At 40.3% G+C, this 27,218-nt stretch overlaps 1 protein-coding gene across 1 annotated transcript in view; it reads left to right on the top strand.

The window, feature by feature from the left end:
• SLC12A4 (solute carrier family 12 member 4) overlaps window positions 1-27,218 on the top strand; it is a 70,612-nt gene that overhangs the window by 29,576 nt on the left and 13,818 nt on the right. The window contains exons 2-15 of the mRNA XM_067551516.1: window positions 2,535-2,629; window positions 5,498-5,629; window positions 13,919-14,065; window positions 15,173-15,227; window positions 16,556-16,686; window positions 17,266-17,507; window positions 18,743-18,957; window positions 20,114-20,278; window positions 20,378-20,476; window positions 22,492-22,549; window positions 23,985-24,159; window positions 25,093-25,211; window positions 25,704-25,802; window positions 26,425-26,544. Of these exons, the coding sequence (XP_067407617.1) occupies window positions 2,535-2,629; window positions 5,498-5,629; window positions 13,919-14,065; window positions 15,173-15,227; window positions 16,556-16,686; window positions 17,266-17,507; window positions 18,743-18,957; window positions 20,114-20,278; window positions 20,378-20,476; window positions 22,492-22,549; window positions 23,985-24,159; window positions 25,093-25,211; window positions 25,704-25,802; window positions 26,425-26,544 (1,852 nt within the window). The remainder of the gene's footprint in view (window positions 1-2,534; window positions 2,630-5,497; window positions 5,630-13,918; window positions 14,066-15,172; window positions 15,228-16,555; window positions 16,687-17,265; window positions 17,508-18,742; window positions 18,958-20,113; window positions 20,279-20,377; window positions 20,477-22,491; window positions 22,550-23,984; window positions 24,160-25,092; window positions 25,212-25,703; window positions 25,803-26,424; window positions 26,545-27,218) is intronic.

The raw sequence follows: 27,218 nt of genomic DNA, 5'->3' as shown, positions 1-27,218 counted from the left end.
ATTAGAAGGGGAAAGCTGGGAGTGGCTGGGCACAGAGAGTGGGATAAGGACTAGGGATAATGGGAGATTAGGGCTAGGAGCCAGGGCACACCCGTTTATGTGTGGTGACTGGAGACGAGTTGTGGGGAGAGATGGATAGTGTGAGGAGTTAGATGGATAGTGTGAAGAGCTGGGAATGGTGGTGGTGGGGAAACTCGGAATAGCTGGGCAAGGGGACTGGGATGAGAAGCCAAGGGTTGGGAAGAGACAGGACTGGCACAGGTTGAAGGGCATGAGGTAGAAAGAGGTCATGGGGGGTGTGGAATGGGCAGGAGAGTTTGTGTCTACTAGTTCCAGAGGGGTAGCCGTGTTAGTCTGTATACGGCAAAAACAACGAGAGTCCTGTAGCACTTTAAAGACTAACACATTTAATTTTTGTAGGCATAAGCTTTCGTGGGCTGTAACCCACTTCTTCAGATGCAAGAAATAGGAATCAAAAGGCAGGTATATATATACATCCAAGTTTAAAGAACAACAATGGGGAAGTAGTTGAGGCCTATTCACAGCCATTGATTAGGAGGTGAGAATTACTTCTTGTAATGAGAGAGCCATTCCAAATCCCTGTTTAAATCCAGTCTACTAGAGTGCATCCCCCCCCCCCCTCTCAAGATTCCAGACAGCAAATTTGTGAAACCAACTGGAAAAGTCTCCCATCAACTTTTAGTGCTGATTCACATAGAGGATGACAACTACTGCTACTAGTTACTCCATTAGCTCAAGAGGCAAAGATCTCTGTGCTGGATCTGGAGGTTCCAGTCTTCCTGATTAACCATGTGGGTATTGATGTCACCAGTTGACGTCTAGACTTAATTCCAGCACAGAAGGGTTTTTCAGAGGATAAAACAAACTGCTTTGCCTAGATGTGAATATCTTTTTGCTAGCTGCTTTTACTAAACCAAAACAAGAGGATGCGAAATGTTTCTAATTTCCAGCAAACAGCTGTGCTTTTTTTACACACCCTTCTCCTGATGAGAATAGTGCTGAAATAACAAGACATAAACTGAGTCTTTTAGCTATAACAATTATCCAACTAAACATGTTTAAACTCCCTTGAAAGCATTTGATGCTGCACACAAATAGAAGCCTTCTATTTAGCTTGTCAACCACGTATCCAATTGGGTTTATTTTTGTAATTTTGTGAAACTGGTCCAGGTTTCATAATATCAAAACAGATACCTCCACTTATGTAGTGCTAATAATTCAACAGAGCTTAACCCAGTTGATTTAAATTCTTTAACCACTGTTGAATTAGTTGTCAGATTTAATTTTGAAAAAACGTTTTCAACTTCTCAATCTTCTGTCTTTTCTTACCAATTCAACATACAATTCCCTCTTTTATCTTATAGTATGTGTTCCTGTTAAGATGGTCAATGATATTATTTCACTCTCTTTAGTAGTTTAGTTTTTTTAAATTAATGACTAGAATTTCTTTTAGTTTATATTTGTTTTCCTTTATGGAGATGATCCTGTAAACAACTGTGCCTGGTGTATTGGACGTGGGAAACACAAGAATGCAGTTTGGAGTTCTAAAGAAAAGATGTGAATTTAAACCTCTCTCTCCACTGGGAGCTGCAGATGCTGAGAATTTCTGAAAACTTGAACCATGGCTCTTTTGTGCAGAATATCGGATCATTTTATGCTGCAGTGCCCTTAAAAAGTTGTGATATTGAAACTATTATAAAACTTTCTATAGGTCTTCTGTTGTGTGCTAAATTTCCTTTCACATTGAACGGTACACAAAAGCTTTGAATTGTTGTTTGTACAGCACCCAAATGTGCTAGACACTCTAGTTTAGACTTATAAGAAAATTATTTATCCTCAAAAGCTCGTAATTTTAAATGAACAAAAAATATATGAGAGAAAATGGATTAGTGTACTGAGAAAGTGCATATTGGCTGACAGAATTTAGCGTTTGCCATAAAATAGAAGAAAAATACTCTTCATTTGACTTGGTATTATCTTAACTAGCCTGCAGCAATACTTACCAAATATTTTTTGAATCAGTCTAATTAGATCTAGCTAATTTGTTTGTGTACTTATTGCTTAAACAGAAAATTGTGTTACAAATCAGCAATATTCTCCACCTATGAGTGTTCTCAGGAACTGTCTTTTCTGATTTGTCATAGTACTCTACTAAAAGAACTTAAAAAGGAAACTGTCAAGGTTATTAGGCCCAAGACATCATCTTGGCAGTGGTTCCATCTGTAAACTTCTCCTTGAGGCAGTTTTGTGTTACTCCTTTTTTTTTTCCCCCCAGAAGATTACTTTCAACACTGAAAGCAATATCAATGGCTGTTTCAATTTCTCTGTGTCATGGTAAATCAAATATAACTAACATAGTTGTGCTGTTTTAAAAGCATATGCTGAACAAAAACTGGGCTTTTAAAAACTGAATAAAATAGCTTATTCCTGTCTTCCTTGGAGAATGGAGAGGCTCCTCAGATTCTACCTCCATTCCACACATACCAAAAACTGCTTCTTTATTCTCTCTGCAGGTCATGGCAACCATAAAGAAAACAGTCCTTTTCTCAACAGTTCTGAAGCTGGCAAGGGAAGCGATTATTATGACAGAAACTTGGCCTTGTTTGAGGTAAACTTTAACTTTGCTTTCCAGACCACTGGGTGTGAGCATCCTTGATCTTGAGTAATGGAGAATAAGATATGAGGTTTTTGTCTCTTTCACCTGTGTAAGGAAGGGATGGAGATTTTCAAAGCTACAACTGGCAGCTAGGTGCCTAACTCCCAAGTCAAGGAGTCAGACACCTAAATGCCATTTGTGCCATTTTAAAATCTCCCCTATCTGAACTGTATTGGGTGGCCTTTGGGTGGGTCACACCTGTTAACAGCCACTTAGCCACTTAATGACACTCTCCCAGGCAGTGTCTGTGGGTGGTTGCCCTGCCAGCGATGAGTGGAGTAGTGAACAAGAGGAACAGGTGGCATCTCAGATTATTGCCGTGCATTCATGTGTAACTGTCATGCGTCAGCCTCTCTCTGCTGTCAGGACCAAGTGTCAGAAGGCTAACGATTGGGAATGTGGGTTCCAGAGATTGGGACAAGGAGGGACATGAGCTACTGATTAGGAAAGGGTGGGGAAAACAGCATGTGTGGGCTCTAAAGCCTCCTGGGCATCAAAGAGCCTCAGAAGATCAGGTTCAATACAGCAGCATCACACTGACCCAATCTACCAGCATCTGACATTATTAGCTTTTGTCAGCTATTTGGGTGGTGGCATCTCCCATGCTCATCTCCTTTTCTCGGCCTGAGGTTAGTTTTTACATCGTACTATGTATAACGAAACCAGCTAGTGAGCTACAGCATCAGAAATGGGCAATACTGATAAATAGGCCCGGGCAAAACCTCAGGCACACTGTGAAACCCTTTCCTGACCAGCCACTGCTTGTATCATGTGTCTGGTTGAGGAATGGGCCTCTTCACCCTTTAGCAAGTTTGACATGTATGTTTTGAGGTTCACACTGAATGACAGAGGGGTAACATCATACCAGTACCGCTGTTTTTTGTCTGCAGATTGGTTGTTCAAGATTGGTTTTGTTTTGTTTTGCAAGGCTGGGTTAGCAGGGCATCAACTTACATGGGGAAGGCCATATTTTTGTAATGGAAAGATCTTTAAATGGAGGCCAGTATTTGTAGATTTAAGTGCTTAAATTTGGTTACATAGGAGTCTTACTTTTCACTGGTCCTGAGCACCTGCAATTCCTATCAACTCCAATTATAAGTATGGATATTCAGTGCCTCTGAATCAGGCTACACAGGTGGCTAACTTTAGGTAGTAATCTTTGCACACATGGTGTGTGGGTGTATGTATTTTGTTTAAAGAAAAAGGTAGTAATTCCAGGGATCTGATATAATTGTAACTAAAGAATCCCTCAATCTTCCCATTTGCTTCCAGTTTTCTCCTGTCACAGTATGTTTGTGCCACTCCCATAAAATCCAAAGAAACAAGAATCCTCAACTTTTTCCCAAAGGGAGATTTATCAGCCTCTATTCATATGCTTCAGTTCATGGCAAAGCATATTTTCATCTTTCTTAAGCACTCCCTTTCCCAACAGGCCATTTAGATTAGCTGCTGCTGAGCAGCTGCTCCACAGGTCACAAAAGCTCTGTGTTAGCACAAGCGGTTTCCACGGTTATGACCAGTCACATTGAGGCTTGTGCTGAGGAAGTCTAGTGCCTGTAAGATAGAACCGCTCCTAATGCACACCTCCAATTCTTGCCACTCTCCCTCCAAGCAAAACCTTAACTCAGACGGCATGCTAGTTCATGGACAGAGAACAGATGGTAGCCTATTACAAATGTATATCTGCCAGAAAAGATATCGTAGTCTGGTTGAGGCTGGAGTTTTGTTTTTGAGCGGGATTGGGCACGTTGTGCATGGCTGTGTTAGAACGAAGGGCATTTGTATATTTGCAGGGCCTGTGAGTCTGTGGGGCTGATAAATTATGATTGCTGAGGTTGGTGTCGGTGAGAATGTTGGCTTAACTGGTGACTTCCCTGATTTTTAGGTATTGCAGTAGTAGGATATGCATTTGAGGAAATTTAAGCCTGACAGGTGTGCTCTGTGTGGTGGGGCTCAAGAGGAGGTGCAGGACAACAGAACTATCTCAAGGATCTTTAAGGAGACAATGCAGAACAGAATAGAGACAGAAGGCAGAGAGGAGAGGCTGTAAGAGTGAGAGTAATCAAAGTACTCTATAAATGCTTCGCAAAAGAGCCCAGCTGGTATCAAAATGAGGCAAGCAGCTCCCTTCTGCCATACTCCCCCAGAAGGGAGGATGAAGCTGCAATGTGGGAATGTGCCTGCTTGCCTCTCACCAAGCGCATCTGTGGAAAGTACCAACACACTGGCTCTCCCCACTTTCAGAGACAACCACAAGGTAAGAGGGATCCTGCTGGATGTGGGGAATTGAGAGAGCGGATTGTCAGACATCAATTAATTCAAACGAACATACAGATTTTGGAAGACTTATCTAACCTCAAATCTCTCTGAGGCCCTGAATTAGGATATTGATACTAAATCTACTAGAATGTACACACAACACTGCGGTGGCTGGGACTCTCTGGCTTACTTGAAGAATTGTCCCTGAAAATGTTTTTTTAATGTTAACCCAAGATATGCACATTATCCAGCTTGCAAATGGTTCACTTTCCTGCAGTCCTGGAGTTCAAGGTTCTTTTTTCCTTGCACTTCATTGCCAATGCCTGAGAAGTGGAAGTTGAGTCCCTGTTGCCTTTGACTCCAAGTGACTGTAAACCTTTCCTAGGACAGCTTCCAAAACCCAAACATCCTCTAGTCAAATCAGACAAAATTAGTATTTCGTTTCTCTCCTGCAGCCTCTTTCCGTGAGTTTTCTAGTAGCTCTAGCCCTGCTGAGGAGCTATATGACCCACGCTGTTTTTTCTGAGCGTTTTGGCTTACATAAATTGTTTTCCTCCACAGGAGGAATTGGATATACGACCAAAGGTATCTTCCCTGCTTGGTAAGTTGGTCAACTACACAAATCTCACTCAGGGAGCCAAGGAACATGAGGAGGCGGAAAGTGCTGAAGGTTCAAGGAGGAAAATATCAAAAGTAAGAACTTCTCTCACTGGCCCGCTTGTAAATGAGATAGCTTTTACGTGCAATTGGAGGGTTTGTAAATTCCTTGTGCGTCGTCATTTTTGAATAAGGATCTAATCCAACCCCTACTGAAGCCATGATATGACATGACTTCAGGGGGGAGCAGGACTGGGTCCGAAATGAACACAATGAGTTGCTTGTAATTTCTTGCTTCTAGACTGTGATTGTTGCCCTCAGAAAATCAGAGGTGAAGTAATGCTTATGCACTATAGTCATTCCAGTGCACTTTGATCATCTTAGTAGGTATTATTCTCAGGAGCTTTGATTAAATAGGTCCGTCTTCCCACAGTGTCCTAAAATTCATGCATTTAAATCTTACAACCTGTTTCTGCCACCCTTATTCAGCTTAAATAGAAATTTAATCTGTGAGTCATCACATTGATTTCAAAGCCATTGTTAGAAGTGGAAATGTGTATGTTTAGGCTTCCTGTTTGAGGCCCATCTCTAAACACGACTGTAGCTGATGAGGTTTAGTGGCCTGATCTGAGAGTGCTGTGCACCAGCAGCTCCCTTTATCCTCTGTAGAGGCTGCAGTTGTCCTGTTTCTCTGAAAATCAGGCCATATGCTTTAACAGGTACTAAAAATCAGCACATCAAGGCTAAACTTACTCCTATGGCACTTAAAGGTCTTGCAGCTTTGCTTGCAGGTTTTCAAGCAAAGGTTCAGGAAAAGATTTTCAAGTAAACTGCTGTGAAACTTAAACACTACAGATTTATTGTTATCCTGTATTGTCATACATACAGAAATCAGTAACACTCTCTCTCTCTCTCTCTCTCTGTATATATACACTTAACTGTTAAAGTAGTTATAACAGTTTGTTTGTCTGGGAATAACTACTGAAATCAAGCAAGAACTGTTGTCTTGTCCCGTTAATTTAAGGCATTGCCTAAACTCAGTTGATTAGTCAGTCAGTTCTTCCTAAAAAATTGGGAGAGATTACCTTAATAAAGAATGTAGGGAAACAGGGTAGATAAAAATCCTTAACTCTTTGAAATGACACCTTTCTTGGCCATTGTTAGTGTTATTTAATTACTATTAACGTTTAAATGACACCTCACTGTGGTCTTTTAGACTGGCCACCTGGAAGCTAGCCATTTCATTTCCCTTTGGAAAAGAATGCAGGGAATTTGGTAGCTGGTTCCAGCCTCACTCAGGAAGAATTATCAGTCCTTAGCGGAGTAATTCGTGGCATTGTAACATATTCTGTATTTAGATACTGCATATGTATTGTAACCCACTTAGGCTTGGTCTACACTACCAATTTATGTCAGTATAACTATGACACTTGGGATGTGGAAAAATCCCCATAGCTATGCAGCTGTACTGACCTAATCCCTGGTGTAGACAGCGCTATGATGGGAGGGCATCTTCTGTCACCATAGCTACCGCCTCTCAGAGAGGTAAAGTACCTATGTTGATGGGAGGAGCTCTCCCATTGGCGTAGGTAGCATCTTTGCTAAGTGCTACAGCGGCACAGCTGCTGTGCAGTAAGTGTAGACAAGCCCTTAAAATGAACTTATATATAGTGAAATTCCATCTGTGCTATAACAATAAGTCTCAATTGTCCCATTTTAAGCTATACTGTTGTGGTTTGTGGTCCTGCCACAGTAGAACTTGACATGGTTAAAGCATATTTTGTTCTCAATGTATGGGTAGGACTTAACTTTTTTTTTTTTGAAAAGCTGTTCCTGCATTAGCATTCAGCACATCTGTCTGCACTGAGAGAGATGTGTGTTAACCACGTTGGTTACTACCATGTTGTAGATCCTGCAGTGTTAACTCTTTGTAGTGCAGTCTCTGGGTAACATGGTCAGAGCTTTTGAAAACATTACCCTGTACTAGTGTTCCAGTACACTGTGTACGCTGAAACTCCAGTTAATGAATTTCTGTCTTTTGTGAAGGATGCTACAGTAAAGGTCCCACTGTGTGTAATCTAAATTAATTGTAGTTGGCATGGGGAGGAGGAATTCAAATAGCACTAAAGCTGTGAGAATGTCAGACATCACTTGGAATATAAAACTAGGAAGTTGAATACAGACTGCAGTGAAATACCAATTCAAGTGACAAAAACAGAATGCAAAGTCATGTGCAGAGACAGTGCAAGTCCCCTGCAATGAGAGAGCCTCCAGAAGGTCAGGGAATGAGATTTTAGTACAGGCTTCTGATTTTTATTTTAGAAAGTTTCTAGTTCTCCTTTTGAAGTGTAAGCACTGACATAGGAAAACACTGCAAAACACTGCACTGAGGCATGAAATCCCCCCTTGATGGGGAGTTAAACTTTGACACTCTGCTATTAAGTGTTAGCATTGTTACCTGATTCGTTGCTGGTTGATACACCAGCCACAGCCAGCAAATGTACTTACCTATTGAAAGTAAATTGTGTGTCCTGACATGTCAATCATTTGAATTATGCGGTGTTGTTGTAGCTGCGTTAGTCCTAGGATCTTAGAGAAACAACTTATTGGTCCAATAAAAGATATTATCTCACCCATCTTGTCTTGTCAGTCATTTGAATCAACATTCCATAGGGAAATGCTGGAACAGGAATATGAGTTTTCCTTGATTTGGACTCTGTGAATCTCTGTTGCCCTACTCCTTAAAATCATGCATGTATATATGCATGTTACTGGACTGAATTTTTAATGGTCTGGCTTTTCCACCACCTCATATAATATGCCCAAATTGATCATTGCATGTGGTATGCTTACCTACATGAATAATGCAAACTTTTCCATAAATAAAAATTATATCTTCACAAATTGCCAATGGAAGACAAATCTCTCAGTGATTTCTGCTTCCTGCCATGTTTGTCAGTATCAGCCTATTTCACCAGAGTCATATTAACACAGGCAGATTCTCCTTTCCAAAATCGCTGTCACTTAAAATCAGAAAACCCATTTATATGCAAGTGCAAAGTATTAAGGCCCGTGAGTGGCAGACATGGAAAGGCAATCATATGCTTAATCTGCTAGATCGTATGATGCTTTAGATTTGGAGACAATTTTTGCATCCTGTTAGTCTTACTAAAATCACATGATTCAAGGAGATTAGAAAATTTTTCACAAAATCTGAAATGTGGAAAATACGTTATGGAATTTCTGCCAAAAAATCCAAAAAGCTACCCTTTAGAAAACTTGCTTGGTTTGTAAAAGCCTCAAGAACAGACAGACTTAAATGGAATGTGGCTCAATTTAACTATTTCACCTTGCTTCAATATTATGATACATTTTAGTATGCAGTTTTATGTTGTTTTGTGTCAAGATAGATTACCAGTTATCCTTTCTCTGTTTAAGAGAGCAGCAGAGGTTTTGGTTTGCTTTTTAGGTTAGTGAATCCTCTCTGTAGTAAAGCACTGTTACAGTTATGGTGCTTCATTAATAATAAAAATCCCACTTCCTACGCTGGAAATCAGATTAACTACTTCAGCTCCTACAATTTACGTGGACAGTTCAGCTGTATGCAGATGTCTGTTGTTATGCCTTTTAGGGCATCATTAGTTACATAGATTGGGCAGCTGGTAATGGCAGTTGTCAATTTCCTTGCACCCTGCAGCCAGTTGTTTTGAAAACCAATCATGCTGGCACAAGGGAAGGGATGTCCTTCAAACTCAGATCAATAGCTTGCATCAGTTACATGACTGAAGCTGATCAGAGTGGATACCACACATGTGGAAGCATGGGCTGCTGGGCTGAAACAGATAATTTTCAAAGAAGATTTAGGTTGTTTACCACTTGTCAGTATATCTGCTTGAAATATTTTACTAGCTCAGTGCAATCTTTAGAGGAATATTTAAATTTTTCCACTTGGTACTGACAAGAATGTTTGGTATAATACTGCCTTTGTTGTTTCTGATTGCCTTCTATTGACTAATTTCATATAACCATTTACTGTGGTGGCATCTGCTGATATAAGATGCTCTAAAGAAGGGCCCAGTCATAGAAAATCACTGATAGAAATGTTTTTGCTGGTGCAAACTGTTCTCATGCTTCATTTCTTTGTTTGCAGTATTTTTATCTATTGGGTTTAAAAAAAAAAAAAAAAGCAAAACAAAAGAAACAACCCAGTGACTTCTTATGCCTGAGGTGCACAGAGTAATGCTGTGATTTGGGCTTTGTCTACTAGTAGACTTGGCAGCATCTCCTAAACTGTACTGCTTTGCAATTCTCAAAGCATAGAATGAATGCACAATATTTTCCCCCTGTGATTGAACTTGTAACTTGGTGCAGAAGAAGTTGCAGAGGGAGAGGGACCAGAGCAAGAGAGTTGAGATGCCAGTCAGAGAAGAGGAAGTGGAAGAGCTGAGTTGTTAGTCAGAGGGAAAGAGATGGCCCAAGCTGATGTCAAGCTCACAAATGATGCTTTGTGTGAAGGGGCTGGAACCATGGAGAAGTGCAGTACTGAGCCTCAATTTGATTGTATTAGTGCTATGAGTGACAGGGAAGGGAGAGAGAGTCAAGTAATCCAAAGGCAATTTTGCTCACTATTCTGTCATTTATAATTTTAATTTTCCAGACAAAGGAGGGTAGACCGTGTAGCAGCTTTAGAGCTTTGCAAATTTAATTGCAACCCCATGCATTCAAAAACTGAGATTCAGGCACTCCAGAAGTGAGATTTTCTAAAATAATAAATTTTTGGTCTTTATTTGCTGGGGCTGCAAGAAAAACATCCCACATGCCGGAAGGTAACAGCACTGCTGCTGCTGCAGTGCAGGCATGATTTGACTGTAGGACTGAAAATTTCAATGTTCTCTGTTAAAAACCTTACATAAACTTAGCTCCTGCTGCCATGGCCGGGCAGTCTAGTATGCAAAACAATCCTTGAGTTATACACTACAATTCAAACACATTCAAATGCAAACTATATGCACGCAGATTTGATTGAATTTTTAAATAACTTGAAAAATGTCAAGCATCTCAAACCATCCTGTCTTTTGGAGGGAAAGGGGACTAAGTATTTAAAACAAAAGCCAGAATAATCAGAGATAATGGTGAAGGCCTTGGGGCAAGTAAACAAAAGTAGTATGCTAGGGAATTAATAATGTGCAAATTCCCAGAACGTTAGATCTCTGGGTTTCATGTCAAAGACTAAATGTTTTGTGTAATTTGCACACAGCATAAGAAACTTCCTAGACATCCTAATTAGATGCTTTCTAATACATTCCTCTTGTTAGTGGGTGTAAGACTTTTAAAATAAAGTATCTAATAGACATAAAAAACTTTATCCAGATTGACAGCCTGAGTGGGGATACTAAAATGAGAGTGTAATGTACTAGATTATGCATCAGAACATACAAGGGCCGTTCATTTTAAATCAGAGATATTAGTATGACAACTGGAAGTCTTTCGGGCTTTGCAAATTCTGCCCAATGAATAGAGACAACCTTACATAGCATCCTCCTAGATTTAATATCTACACAATTTAAGATAAAACTGTGCATCAGCCAGAGATGTTTGTATTGGAGGAGTACGTAATCTTCTCATCACTGTGAAGTAAGGGAGTTTCTAAGAATATTCTCACAATTTTCCCCCCTGATTGCCTTGTAATAAATAATTGAAACAGTTCTTCCAATGAGTGTTGAGCTTTTTTGAAATTTGAAGTAGGGCACAAGCACAGCTTCCATTAACATCATGGGATAATGATCTCGTGCTGCTTCATATATGCCAAGGAAAAGCCAAAACATTTATTTTGAAAACGGGCCACGCTGATTCCATTATGGGTGCAATGCAATAACTATTTGCTACCCAGATAATAGCTTTTTTGTATGATGGACCTTGGTGCAGCACAGTAACAATTATTGACTGTATCATTAATCAGCCACATTCTGGCAGGCTAATAGAACAAAACTATTGTCTACTCTGCACAAGTGGCTACCCCTCCTCCCCACGCTGCTCCAAATAGTCCACACACGTTGCAATGGCTAAAAAATTACTTGAATTGGCTCGAGTTATAGAAAGAACTCAGAATAAAGATCACCAGTCCAGTCTGGGATTCAGTGGACTTGGTCCCCTCTCTGCCTCCGAGTGCCTCCCTGAATACTGCTTACTCATGCTCTAAGGCCTTGTCTTCACTAGGAAAAGAGGTGTGGTGCTAGGGTTGCCAACTTTCTAATAGCTGAAAACTGATCACCTCTGCCCCACCCTTTCCCCTGAGGTCCCACCTCCTCCCCCCTGTCACTCGCTGTCCACCCCGTCCCCATCACTTTCTCCTCCATCCCCCAAGACTCACCTGCCACCTACAGAACTGGGTTGGGAGGAGGTGATGTGGAATCTGCCTGCCTGCCCACTCAATTGGGACATAGCAAGGATCAGTCCCTGGAGGGGGGAAATCGGGGCACAGTGGCGTTGGAGGGGTGGTCCCTGGATGAAGGGGCTGGGGTGGGGGGTTGGTCCACCTAGCAAGGGGCTGGGGTAGGGAAGTCAGGTCACAGTGGGATAGGGTGGGGTCCATCCCTGGAGTGAGGGGCAGGGGTGGGGAAATTGGGGCACAGCGGGGGCGAGTGTGGCAGTTACTGATTTTAGCCAATTGCTGATCCATGAAAGGACCTTCCCTCTTATCCCATGATTTGCTTATGAGCCTTTAGTGATGGACCTTGTCAAAGACTTTCTGAATGTCCAAGTATGCTGTATCAACTGAATAACCCGTGTCCACATGCTTCTTGACTGCCTCAAAGAACTCTTGTGCACTGCATAAGACCCTGAACTCAGGGAGTGTAACATTAGCATCAGCCAGATGGTGCTATTATATTCACCTCTTTTAGAGCTTCAAAGAAAGTGAATGAAACATGAAATCGTTAGGCCTTGTGGGATTGCGGCCAGTGCATGGAGTGCAGATATCTGTTGCCAAGGAGAACTGTGATAACAGCAGGGCTCAAATCATACCGGAATGCAAAACTTTTGGGGAGAAGAGTGATAGTTCCAGAAATGTGTTTTTTTAGTACTTACACATCGGATACCGCTCTGTATGCCCATGCTCTGGAGAAAAAGGAGAAAAATTAATTCCAGACAAATGCATCTTGTATTTCAGCTACATACACGCAGCCAAGGGCTCAGCCTTAGCTTAAAGAGGCTTCAGTTACTGAGATAAGGGCACCTGAAAATAACAATGAGCTTGGAAAAAAGACCAGAGGCATCTACTTACCATGCCATGTTTAGATCATGCCTTGCAGAATTTTGGCCACACTGAGAAACCTTCCAGAGATACTCCATGTTCACTCCGTCCCTGGACGGCAGCAGTAATCGGTACCTACTTTGCAGTCCCATCTGGGAGCCAGCCAGTTCTGTCTGCCAGGCTGGGGGGCCGGGAAGAGCAGCAGCTGCTAAGCAGAGCCATTCCTCCACACTCCAGCAGCAGCTGCTGATCTTCCCACTCCCCAGTGGCAGAGAGTAACTGGACTTTTAGCGTCCGGTCAGCACAGCTAACTGGACATTCCGGTCAAAAACCAGACACCGGGCAACCCTATACCCCATGTTAGCTAATGCGATATAAAATCCTATTGAAAACAAGACAGTTGGTAGTTTTAACTCATTAGCAGGATGAAGTAAACATGAGGCCTTCCTGCCACAATGAAGTCATGTTGCCCAAAATATTAGTTTTTAAACAAATTGGTATTTGAACCATAAAACTAGGAGCACTGGTACTACCAAAATTAACGCAAATTGTCCTGGGATTACACTTCAGTGCTTAATGCCAAACATCACTTAAACATGATAGGACAGGTGAACCAACTAACTTCATATATAAATGGAATATGTAAAGATATGGAAAATATGTAGCACTTTTCTCTAAGCTGTTTCCAAATCTTTTGGTAGTTCTAACTGGAAACACACTATTCTTTACTTAGATTGTAAGTTCTTTGGACAGGGACTGTATTCTTGTTCTTTGTTTGTACAGCACCAAGCACAGCAGAGCTCAGCTCCTTGCTAGGTGCTCATAGATACTACCACAATACTAATAAAAAATAATACAAATATGTTCAGTGGTAACTGCTGGAGACGTGGGGCTGACATGAATAGCTGGCATCCTGATCCAAATTTTGTTGCCAGTCTACCAGTGGTTTGGTTTAAACCATTCTCTTGAGGTTTTTTGGAAGTATAGCATTGCAACATTTGTGTATCTTTTTATAATAATCTGTCATAACATGATATCATTTAAATAGCTGGATCAATTTTCCTCATCTGTGTTCTAAACCCTTGTTTTGAGTTATCCAGTTAACGAAAGTTGCTGTATGTGCTTATTTGCAGTCACCCAGCATGGGCACCATGATGGGAGTGTACCTACCATGCATGCAGAATATCTTTGGGGTTATTCTCTTTCTTCGTTTGACATGGATGGTAGGAACAGCAGGAGTTCTACAGTCTCTCCTGATTGTCTTAATCTGCTGCTGTTGTGTGAGTACATGATCAAATTAAAACATTTCTCATACTAGATGTGTATCTCTTGCTATGCTTTTACAGTTCCCCTCCAAGAGGCTTTGTTCTACCTGTGTGCATGACTAAGATCAGGACTACACCAGAAACATTTGGCAGTATAGTAATGTCAGTTAGGGGTATGACTTTTTTTTTGGGGGGGTGGGGATGGTAAACATTTTACTATATTGCCAAAGTCCTGATGTAGATGCAGTTATAATGGCATAAAAGTGCTTTTGCCAGTGTTGCTTAGGCTATATCTGCTCTAGAATTCTGCCAGTATAGCTATGTTGGTGAGGATATGAAGAGGTCTGTGGTTGGCAGAATCTTCAGCTATATCAGTGAATCTGAACTTCACAGATATTTTCATTTTGCTTATGGGGGTTGGTTTTACTCTATGTTCAAAGTGCAGCTTTGCTGGTATACCTGTGTCCCAAGTAGGAGCTCTTTGCCAGGATAGCACACTGGCACTCCTATTCTGGTAAAGTGCTGCTAGTATAGATGTAGCCTTATTTGGCTTAGGGAAACACTGCTGTACCACAAAACAGTGCGGTACCACAAAAGCACTTTTTTGCTGGTATAAACTGTGACTAAACTAGAAGGATTAGCTGGTATAGCTATTGGATTCCAGCAAAGTTTTTCACCATATGCTTTCAGAAGTCTTACTGACCAAACCCTCTAGGTCAGGACCCTTTCTCCTAGAATCCAATGAGTGCTTCTTTTGTCACTTCAGGTGCCCTGAATGTGATGGGCAGGGAGAGAGAGAGTTTCGTCCTTCTTTGTTATCATATGAGTTCCCTCCTTGAAAAACATTTCCAGTTGGGTAGCAGGAGACAAAAAGTCTATGTGGAATGATGTTCCCTGCTGCATTTTCCTCATCTATTTGAGCTTCCTTTGTTTCCCTTCCTGATTGATGACTCTATTTACTGCTTAAATGCAATTAAACAGAGCACACATTCTGTTGTATGGTGTTATTAACACATGGCCTAACCGGAGATTGGCAAACACGTTCTCTTATTTTACAGGGAAAGAATTGTATTTTTGAGACTGTTACTTAGGTAAATATATCTATTGTTTTGTTCTCCACAGACTATGCTGACAGCCATATCAATGAGTGCAATAGCAACAAATGGTGTTGTTCCAGGTAATTGTAATTAGCAAATTCTTCACTTCAATCAGAGAAGTATATTCGTAATTCATTTTTGACTCACATTTCCTCATTGTAAGTACAACTGTAGACGTGCAAATCTTTATGCTAACTAGAAGATTGTGGTTTAATAAATGTAGATTTTTTGTTGCTTTCCATTGAAATGTGGAGAATTAGATGAGAAGGTAAACTAACATCCTGACATGTTAAGTGAAGAACTGTATTATACCTTCTCCAGAATTGCCAACCCCAAATGTTAAAAAATCATGAGCCCCCCACTCCCTGCAACCCATCAGATTGGCTTAAAATGAGTTTGTTTGTTTTTTTAGCAAAAAAACCCAAACAAATACTTGTAGTTTTTTTGACTTTCTTTAAGGTACATTTGGGTCACATTTGCACACTTTTATCTGCTACCTGAGGATTAGTAACTATTTTACACGAAAGCTGAGATTCTCCCCATATTCCATGCGTTCCAGATCTAGGGCCTTAAGAAACACCGTGACTTGCTAAAATCATGAATTGGTGACACAGTTTCTTACCTATTTGAGAAACAGGTTCTGTACTGAAATGTCCATCACGGCTACAGTCTCATTACTATTTTTCTAAGGTTTTTTGCTTCAGATCCCATAAAGGTGACCTTCACAGCAGAGTGGGGGAATGTTCTTACTTAAAGAGTAAGAAAAGTAGCTTCGTGTAAACAAAAGGTGAAATCCAGAATTTAAAACATAGTTCACTCTTCAGAGTGGTGATACTAGCTAATTCTTCATTGGACACTATGCAGATTTGCATTGCATGTAACTTAGTTCAGGTGTGGTTTTTTTATTGGAAAGTCCTCCATTTACCCAGTTTGTCTGTGCATATAACTGTTTCTCTTATTTGAAAAGGGGGAGGATATGATTTGTTTTTGAGTAGAACAGAATGAGAAATTGCAAAATAGAATAAGAATACATTAAATAACATAAGCACCCTCACAATTTCTCACAGCCAATTACTAGCACACACCTCTTTAGTTGTCCCCAGTGTAAAAAGTTTAAAAGTTTAATATCGTGAAGCATTAGTTGACAAAAACTAGTAAGTACATTTCTGAGGAAAATTGAGCCAAAATACAAGACTTGATTTAATAACCTGTATTTCTGTTGAATGCAAATGAGAGCTATATTTGTTTAGTTTGCTATTGTGTAAACAAAGGTATTTCTGGTAAAGATCAGAAAAAAATTTAGATAGGCAATTTATAACTTTGTATACATGTTCTTGATTTTTTAAAATGTTGAATTCATCATATAAAAATATTCTGGAAAATAGCACCTCCCTTTCCTGTCTTGTAGCTGGTGGCTCCTACTTCATGATATCAAGATCATTAGGTCCAGAGTTTGGTGGAGCTGTGGGACTGTGCTTTTACTTGGGAACAACATTTGCAGGAGCTATGTACATACTTGGTGCCATTGAGATTTTATTGGTGAGTAGTTATGTTTATGTGGAAATTCACATGTAGAAATTACTGTAAAATTCATGCCTCATAGAAATAGATATTATTCTCATTTTGAAGGAGTGTAGAGGACGAAGACGTACATTTTTCAAAAGTGATTACTGGGTGCTACTTTTTATTCTTTTCTACTGACCTGACTTTTCAGAAAGTGCTCAGTGTCTACCCTCTGGAAGTCAGGCCCCTTGAAGGTGTCCCATTTTGGGTATCAAGAAATAGAGATTTGCAAAATTTCTATTGACTTTGAAAATGTAGGTTGAAGTGTGACTTATTCCAAGTCATGCAGTGAGTCAGTGGCATAGCTAAGATTAGTTAATTGTATTCGTAGAAGTAAAACTACAAAACTGCCCATATTGATTGACTGTTCCTACAACGTGAAGAATCCTAGTTCAATCTATTTTGCAAATAGAGAATTGATTTACATTGAAATGAATGTACTGTATATATAACTCTTATTTAAAATTGAAGTAAATTGAAGTAAGTGAAAGTATATTTGAAACTCTTGTTGTTTTACTGTAGCTGTTTAGCGAATTTTTTTTTTTTCTATTTCAGACATACATTGCTCCACAAGCAGCAATTTTTCATCCCACTGGTGCCCATGATACATCTAGTGCTACGCTGAACAACATGCGAGTTTATGGAACCATATTCCTCACCTTTATGGCGGTGGTGGTTTTTGTAGGAGTGAAATATGTTAACAAATTTGCTTCTCTCTTCCTGGCCTGTGTAATAATATCCATATTGTCAATTTATGCTGGAGCTATCAAGTCCATCTTTGATCCTCCTGCATTTCCGTAAGTAATCTTGCTGGCTGGACATGTCAACCTGTGAGTCAGAAATATTTTCAGTTGCAATTTGGAAGCACTGATTCAGGGGAAGTTATTTTAAAGTTACCCAGCAAATATGGCAGCACATACATGTTATAAAAATATTTATTTTATGAATGATACATTTTCTGTTGCAGTGAGCTTCATTCAATGACAATGTTTTCTGGTTTCTGTATGCAGACGCCCATGAAACAAAGCTCCTTAGCCTAAAATAAACACATTGTTATCGTTTACCATCTTTAGTAAGTTCCACTTGGATGCGGTCTGCTGCACAGGTAGAGAAAGATGGATGAAAGCTGACACTTTTCAACTTGTTCCCACTCATGCAGAAAAAGAGAGCCAGATACTGTAGACACAACATACACTTTCTTCACATGGCACCAGTTTATTTTGTGTTGCAGAGTTGTGTTAGTTCTGAGTCGGAATACAGTTGACTTAGTCCTTTTCGTTTTAAGCTCAATGCAAGCCAGGCTTATGCTGTACAAGGTGATGCACAGCACAGGCAATGGTAGCTAGGGATAGCTTAACCTGACAAATTATTCACTTGCCACTGGTTATCTAGGCTTGGTCAGCCTGTAGCTCAGATGGCCCATTACTTTAGTATCTGAGCACTTCACAGTTTTTCATGTATTTATCCATAGCACATCCCAGTGAGATAGGGAAGTGCTATTGTGCCCGTTTCATAGAGAACTGAGGCACAGAAACACTAAGAGACTTGCCCAAGGACACACAGGGAGTCTATGTCAGAGGAGGAAATTGAACCCAGGTATCACAAGTCCAAGGCTTGTGCCTTATAGTCCTTTTCCTCTCTTTGTTTTAGATTTCCCTCATGGAGAAGGGGGCACTAAGTGGCACATGCCCTTCAGATGCAGCTGATCTTCAGAACTGCCATCCCCACTTGTAGGCAAACAGTCCAAGCTGTAGCCTGGAAGTGGGGTCGCCTAGGGGAAAGGGAGAGAGAAATAAGTAACGAAGTAACCATTTTCACTTTGAATATTAAAACAAAACAACATAAAAATGTACACTCCTGGTTCTGCTGCTCAAGAGCTTCTTGAATCTGGAAAAAAATGTTTAGGGAGCAGAACCACTTTAAAATCCCACTGTATGAAAAGGGAAAAGCTTCACTTTCCAAGTAGCATGCGATGTGAATAACCATCTTTGCTTAGTATGTGGTTCTAAATGACTCTCTCATCCCCTTCCAGGATTTGCATGCTGGGCAATAGGACCCTGACGAGAGATCATTTTGATGTTTGTGCCAAAACAACAATTGTGGGCAATACCACTGTGGCCACTAAACTCTGGGAACTCTTCTGCCATAGCTCTAACTTAACCACTGGTAACTGTGATGAATATTTTCTGCTCAACAATGTTACAGAGATAGCAGGTATTCCTGGAGCTGCAAGCGGCATTTTAAAAGGTATGATAGAAAGTACTGTTGGATCAAAGGAAATCAATCCTCTTGTTAATAGGCATTCAGAGCAGTTGAGGTAGATTGAGTTGCTCTATGCTAGTAGAGAAAAAGCACTGAAGAAATCTAATTACAGTTAAGAAAACTTTTTTGAAGAAAAGTGTTAAAGTACTTTAAGGTGTAGATGGTGTTAATCACTTTTCTAGATAAAATGCTTAGTCTCAGTTCTACAAAATAGGCTGAATTAGATCAACACATCTGATATTTGCAATAGAAACTCAACTATATTAATAGAGTAAGGTGCATTAACCTGGGCATACTATGTAACTCTTCAAAACCAGATTAAAATACCTACATTGAATGTTACATACTCAGATTTATAACATATTAGATTCTAGCTGGAAGGATAGAAGTGTGTGTATGAAGGTGATTTATCTGCATCCTTACTCTCTACAAACTTACTGCAAAGCTACAGTATGTAATGCTACAAAATGCTCCCTATAGAGAAGAATTAAAGGGAATATTTGCTGTGTTCAGGTGATGTGTATGTGTTCACAAAATTCCTGTTTACCAAGGAAGGTTAGCATAGTTCTTAAGGCATATGCACTTCTTATTCCATGCAGTGTCGAAGCATTAATTAAATGCAAATCAATGCAGTGTTGAAATAATTTATTCTTTAGGAAATGGAAGTAACTTCCATCCAGAAATCTGGTCAGTGTTACCTCTTTAGGTTCCCTCAGTTACTATGTATATGTATGCTCTTTCATTTAATATGCCTAATTTGCATGGCAATGCTAAATTTATATTGCTTTGGTTAGATCAAGTGTACTTAAGTGGTAAGTTAGAATGATATAACATCAGTTCATTAACTTTATAGAATCAAAAATGAATGTTGAATAGATCCTTGTAGGCAGTTGATTTGTATGGTGATAATCCAGACATGTTCATTGCTCTTGTGAAAAGTTTGCATGAAAATACAATGGAAACATTTTCTGTTTTGGAATTTTTATGTGTCTAGTTTTGTAACTGTAGTAACTCACTAAGTTTCACTCTAGCACTGTTATTGCTTGGAGTAGATCATTAAGAGTTCAGTAAGTTAGGTTGAGGTTGACTTTTGTTTGCTACTATTTTCTTGTGGTGATAACTCCCTTTTCCTGCCCTCCAGATAACCTGTGGAGCAATTATATGGAGAAAGGAGAAATACTGGAAAAAGCTGACCATCCATCAGTTGATGTACTAGGGCTGAAAAGCAACCTTCACCTTTATGTGTTTGCGGATATAGCCACTTCGTTCACAGTACTAGTTGGCATCTTTTTCCCTTCAGTGACTGGTGAATACTGGGAAAGGGTTCGTGGGATTATTAATCATCTTTCTTTAATCTCTTGTGGTGTTCCCAAAAACATTTTCTTAAACTGATATGTATATTTAGGTATCATGGCTGGTTCAAACAGATCAGGAGACCTCAAAGATGCACAAAAATCTATTCCTATTGGAACAATTCTTGCTATTGTCACCACGTCACTCGTCTGTATCCTTTTAAAGCTAGAATTGAATTCCAGCACATTGTGACTCAGTTGAACGTTTATTATTATTTGTGTTACAGGTTCATTGCACTGATTATAAATACCACTGTATGAGAGTTCTAGGCAAGAACAGTTGAGTCGGCACTCTGGTCATGGCAGCTCCAGCAAGGCAGAATGGAGCTGCATAAACAGAGCTGTGCCTAATTTGTGAGTGAAGCAGAGCTGGATTGCTAATTAAGCCATTAGGCTACAAATAGGCACCGGAGGAAGTAGAAGGAGGGGAAAGCAGGCACCAGGGGAAGGAGAGAGGTTCCTCTTCCCTGCTTGATAGAGGAGCTGCGGGCTCCCTAGGACTGTTGGAGCAGACATGTAGATAGCATGAAGGTGATGGGAACCCACATTGTAAATAAATTACATAAGGTGTTTGACCAGCACAAGGGGCTCTGAGCAGTTTGTGGACTAGAGCAGAGGCAGGAGCAGAGGGCCCTGTCACATACTGCAGATGTTACCTGTCAGTGAAAAACCATAAACACTGGTTAAATTGAGAGTATATGTAACATCCTCCCCTTTCTACCTCTTTGCTTTCTGGATGCTGTTCTTTGCTACTTTAATAAAGCTGACTAGCAGTCTATGGTATCTTGGGCTGGAAGAATCCAGAGATCCATTAAAAACATTGCCAACTGGTAAGATGGGGGAAGGCCTTAAATGCAAGAATGTCTAGATCACCGAACCTTTTAAAGTAAATAGGTTTTTAATTTTGTGTAAAGGGAGGGCAATATGTGCTGTCTAATATTTTGAAAGTGAATGTCTGTGTAAAAGGGCAAGTAAGGAGCATCAAGGTAGCCAGAGCTGGCAAGATGTAATAGCTACATTGTTAAATAAGAAGTAGAGCTGTGGAGGGGATGGAGAGTTGGAATGAAAGGAGTCGTCATAGACCAGATGCACTCTAAAGCTCACTGCTGATATCCTGCTAACAAACTCTTCTGCAAATTACACGTGAACCAGGAGGGCTCATGAACTGTAGCTTGCATTGGAAATGAACCTGTCTTCTGCAGACTTCTGCCAAGTTGCAGATCAGGACAGAGCCCTTTGTCATCAAAGGGTGTTGTACCCCATGTCATACTCCTATCTTCCAGACAGCTCCTATGTGGTACTTCTGAAACTGACCTTTTTGTGCCAGAAATTGTTGTTTGTATGTTGAGGTAATGGGATAGTCTGATGACCAGCTGGTCTAGTGGTCAGGCAGTGGCCTTACAGTTTCTGATGGCCTAGTCATCCTGGAGGGCATTCCAGCCAAATTGTATGCAGTGGGCCTCAACCTCTCTTCGGTTCTCTTGTTACAGAGGAGCATGGAGGCAAGGTAGGGTAACCCATCCTCACTCCACCCGGGGCTCATCCAGGATCCTAGGGGTTTGTCTGAGTGTCCAGATCAGTTATTGATCTACTCCAAGTTACTTTCCCCAGGTCACTTTCTACCAGACTGGAGCTCTTCTGTTTGGGGCATGGTTTTTGGTTTAGACTCCACTGGGTCTATGAATGTCCTCTTCAAAGCAGAAATACCTGCAGAAATTTGTTAGTCTTTAAAGTGCTACAGGACTCTTGTTGTTTTTGCTGTATACAGACTAACACGGCTACCCCTCTGGAACTCTTCAAAACAGAGGGCTCTCAGCGCTTTCTGCTCCCACCGGGGTGTTTTGAAGTGTAAAACTAATTTTATTAGAAACATTAACCATGTCTCTTTAATCCAGTCTTTCTTCAATTGAATTTTGAAACAACAATTTAATTATATATGTCCCTTTAATTATTAAAGATACAGACGTACATTGGGTGGTATTAACAACTCACTGCTCCACGTCCCTCGAGTGACCATGGTATCTGATTATCCACGTCATAGAGAATATCACAGTATCATAATAGTTTGCACAGGGACAAACATTGAACTTGAACGATGTTCAATATAATTGCATTGATCTACCATGTTTAAATAAAATTACCTTCCTTAATGTACTGTGTACTCAAGACTTCAGCAGTGTATTACTATTTGGAGCCTGCATAGAGGGTGTTGTTCTTAGAGATAAGTAAGTAATGATGAAATATTTTCCCTATAACATGGTAGGGGAGGTTGTGCCTTGCTTTTGGCCAAGGAATGTTTTATTCTTTGCCTTCACCTTTACCCCTGGCTAGATCTGCCTCTTAGCCATATCTGCATTAAATGTGAAGGATCCTGTGGTGGAATGGGTTCTGCATCCCCTCTGCTTTGTGTGACTGCTCCCTCCAATCTCTAGCAGAGTAGTGTCTTCAGAGGAACGTTTTACTAATTTTGCCTTGCATCACGTGTTGCCTTTTGAGTTCCAAGGGGTAGTAGGTTCAAAGATCAATTTCTTGCCATTACAGGTGACTTTCTAAAAAATCAAAAACCCACTGATGTTCTTTGAACACTTAACTTCCCCTTTGCTCCCTTGTTCTCCCATTCTATCTCCTTACTAGACCTGGTGAAAATTTTTCCTTACAAATAAATTATCTGATGAATTCAGCCCCTTTTTCTCCTGAAAAACTATTTTTATTGCTGCAAATGTACTGACTATTTGTGAGAATTTGTCTAATAGTCTAGACAATCTTTGGCCAATGTGATTTTAGCAGAATCTAGTTGTTAAAATGAATAGTTTTGCTCTCTGTTACTCACGGGGAGTGTGGGCACAAGTTGGAGCACAATATTTTTTCTTCTTTGAGTGAATGGCTGAAACTTTTAATGCAGAATAACTGCTTATTAAGATAGTGTATGATTGTGTCTGCTCACATGTGTTCTTATGTACATATGGGTATTCATATGAAGGATTGCTGTTTCCCTTAAATGCTTTTGACAAAAATCCCACTTGTGAATTAAGAATAAAAAGGGGACACGAACATGGTTAAACCCAAGCAACCATTTATAATTAGAAAAATGTTGCCATGTTTGATGACCACGTTTCTTACCCCCAGGTTCTTAACCCTGTTAATCAAGTAATTATAGTTATCCTAACGTTGTAATCTATGAAAGGATTTCTGAAAGCTCCCATAACAAGAGGGCCTTCTCTCAGTGGACAAGTAGAGAGAAGTGCTTGTTAATAAAGTTGGGCATGAGGCTACAGTCTGATTGAAAAGGTGTATCATCACTGAAGTTCTCAGTACGAGTCTGATATTGGGGATTGTACAGCCAATTGGTTATTGTATGCTAAAAGTCTTAGGGAGGAAAAATGTAGGTGTCACTGCTTGTTTAAATAAACAATAGAGCTTGGTTAATAAGGCAATAAAAGTGTTATAAATATCTTAAGACGGAAGTGAGTTTTCAAATGGCTGTACTTGGAAAATGGGTTCAGCCTTTTTTCTAGTAGTTGCCTAAAGTTTTTCAAGAAGTTGCCTAAAATTTTGGTTTAAAGAAAACCTGACAACATATTTTTTGTTTGCTTACATTTGGGAAGGATGGACTCTGTCAAAATGAAATATGAAACTGCCTGACCTTTCTTTCTCCTGCAGGTATGGTGATGCAGTGAACAAGAACTTAGTGGTGGGCACACTCTCTTGGCCCTCACCTTGGGTCATTGTGATAGGCTCATTCTTCTCCACCTGTGGAGCTGGCCTACAGAGTCTTACTGGAGCCCCACGGCTACTGCAAGCGATAGCCAAGGACAACATTATTCCTTTTCTATGGGTTAGTAAATATTAAAGAACGTTCATTGTGCTGTATGCAGCATACACAAACCCCCTTGCCTAGCCAGCTGGGTAAGGTTATGTTCCTGGAGACTGGCAGAAGGAAATTGGAATATGTAGATGTAGTTTGCAGATATCATAAACCTGTTCACTGTGTTGCGGGCTGGTTATGCTGAAATCAGGACAGTAAATTTCAGGCTCCCATTCCCTGCTTGCAAGCCCACCAGCCCCGCTACTGACCATGCCTACTCTTTGAGCTGGTGCAAGAAGGAGTTGGGCAAATGCAGCTGCTGAGATTCCTCCAGCCACTATCGTGATGGGGTAATTGGACCCTGAAGAGTTGAGGGTCATCTCATCCCTTCTTCAGTATTTCTGCCAGAGTAGGGAGGAGGAATTCCCCTTTGTCTCAGTTAGGGTCGATGTGTTGATGAAGCAGCTTCAGTGACTCTTTAGTTGCTGTATACTGGTTGCAGACCACTACTGCCTCTTCTCTGACTAATCTTGCTTAATCTTGTCAAAAGCACAGGAAGGCTCTTCTAGAAATGGGAAGAAAGGGAGATTCCCCACTCTAAACTGTTTTCTATTTAGTATTTAAAAAGCACCAAGATTTTTCTCAGTCTGCCCCTTTTTTAAGTGAAGGTCAGTGTAAAAAAAAGGCAGGTGTTTGTTGAAAGGAGGCTTTGGATGAATATTGTTTGTATCATTAAGGAGTCTGACATTGAATTCAATGGAATAGAGAGAGAGATTAGAGGCTAGCTGGGCTCCTGTCCTGGTCCTTCAATGAAAGATATGAACCCCTCCCACTATTTTTGAAGTGGAAAATAAATTGTATTTTTGAACGTTACTGAATGTATGTGTAAGCAATGTCAAGCTGAGCTATGAATCAAGTCTGATAGTACAAATAAACAATGTTCCTTTTCTTTTTTTTGTTCAGGTTTTTGGCCATGGAAAAGCAAATGGCGAACCAACGTGGGCGCTTCTGCTAACAGCATTAATTGCTGAACTTGGAATTCTTATAGCTTCCCTTGACATGGTGGCTCCCATTCTCTCCATGTAAGGAGCAAAGTCACTGTTGCAAGAGAGACATGGCATGCTTTTGAACTCAGTTAACTTTCTTACCTTTTAGAATCTCTGTTTTAGATTAATAACACAGTTACTGGAACAGATGTTCCATTTTTTTAGGACTACAAATGACATGACATTCATCCTAATTAACATGTAAACTGTTTGCCTCTGAAATATATCATGAGTGAACATTCTTTCTGCCAAAGCTGGATTGGTCTTTCCTTTAGAAAACTGTATTGTGTTTGATGCTCAGCAATTGGACAGAAGGAATTTGGTTAGATTCATTTGTAAAGAGTCTCTTACCTTTCCATCTAATTTGTATTAACAGTTTAGACCCATCTTAGTATCAAATCAGAGGTTTAGCTTCTTGTGGCAAAACACATATTGATTTTGGTGTTATGTGAGTGACCGTCAGACCTTTCCATTATTACAATTTGTGTCAAAAACTAATGTGTACTAAAAATTGTTCCTTCTCTACAGGTTTTTCTTGATGTGTTATTTATTTGTTAATCTGGCATGTGCAGTACAAACACTTCTAAGAACTCCCAATTGGCGGCCTCGATTTAAATACTATCATTGGTAAGCAAATCACTCAATGTATTCTTTCTAGCCCATATTCTGTGGTCTACTGAGGGGATTTGTAAGGATGTTGTTAACCCTTCATATGAAGGGAACAGCTTCCTAATAGAAGGGATGTTAGAATGTTTTCTTCTGCTAATCACAGGTATGGAGTGTTTCTATAGGTGGCTTTTTGCAGCTAGCCATGAAAGACCTTACTCAGGCACCTAGCTTCTGAATTTGTTCCTTGGCCACCTTTGGGTGGCTGGGAAGATGGAATGATTCTGCTGGGCACTGGGGCTATCAGAAAGGACTCAGTTGAATCTGCTTGATTTCTTCCATCCATCTGGTAGCAGTCAGGGATGCAGGAAGGAACTCTTCTGTTGAGTAGGGACCAGAATTGTGATGTTTAATGTAGTAATAGCGTCGTCCCCACAATAAAATATTACAACAGTGGTGACAGAGGGCATTGGTTGCTTTTTAGCACCATCTGTTCAGAAAAGACCAGGAGAGAGGATACGGAAGGTGAGAATCTTTAGGGGGGAAAGTAGTTAAAATAATCAATGGGTTTATAGCAGATACTTAAAGCTTTTATCTCTTTTTCCCCGGGTACTTGCTAATACTTATTTTTTTCCACTCCCAGGGCCTTATCATTTTTAGGCATGAGTATTTGTCTTGCATTGATGTTCATTTCATCCTGGTATTATGCTCTGGTGGCTATGCTTATTGCGGGCATGATTTACAAGTACATTGAATACCAAGGGTAAGTATTTTCAGAAGGAGCAGGGCAAGGGGAGGCTTGGACTCACTTACCATTTAATGGTTTGGAACATAAATGGTCACTGTCTTGTGTCTGTGGTATGAGTTTCCTACATTAAAGGACTTTTGCAACTGCTTCATGGTGGTGATTTCAAAAAGAAGTTCTGATTAGGTCAGGATGTGTTTCTTGGGCAAGCATCTGCAAGATGTTTCTTGAAATCTGTGTGACAGTAGGAATTGGAGGCCTATTTTGGGGATCTAGTTTTCTGCTCCCTTTTACCTTCTTGACCTTTGACTACTTCCAGCCAAAGAGGCCTGAATGCAGCCCTCTCTTGAGCCTTTCCACTTGGCTCATGAGTTGGCCGAGTGGTAAGGGTTTTTAGACATGAGGGAGTGCTCTCTTGGGTAGAGAGAACCAGCACCCACACTCAGCCTTGCTTGGGGTGCATTAGACTGCTATTCTCAGTCTGTTACACTGTTAGTTTGGTGGCATAACTCCATCTTCACAAATCATATTGTGAAGCATAGGGTGTGGTTTATGCATGATGAAGGAAATCTCAGCCACAGTCAGGAGTGATTTATAAATTAGGCCTAGAATGCTGCATACATCTTGCGTTTCAGCCCCATGAGTACATTATGTTGGGAAGCATATCCATAAATTGATTGTAAAATAATTGT

This window comes from Emydura macquarii, unplaced genomic scaffold, assembly GCF_026122565.2.
Source record: "Emydura macquarii macquarii isolate MOO-44397 ecotype Brisbane River unplaced genomic scaffold, CSIRO-AGI_Emac_v2 contig_295, whole genome shotgun sequence".
In the NCBI taxonomy this organism is placed as follows: domain Eukaryota; kingdom Metazoa; phylum Chordata; order Testudines; family Chelidae; genus Emydura; species Emydura macquarii.
Note: the sequence above shows the minus strand (reverse complement) of the source record. Positions and strands in the feature narration are given on the sequence as shown.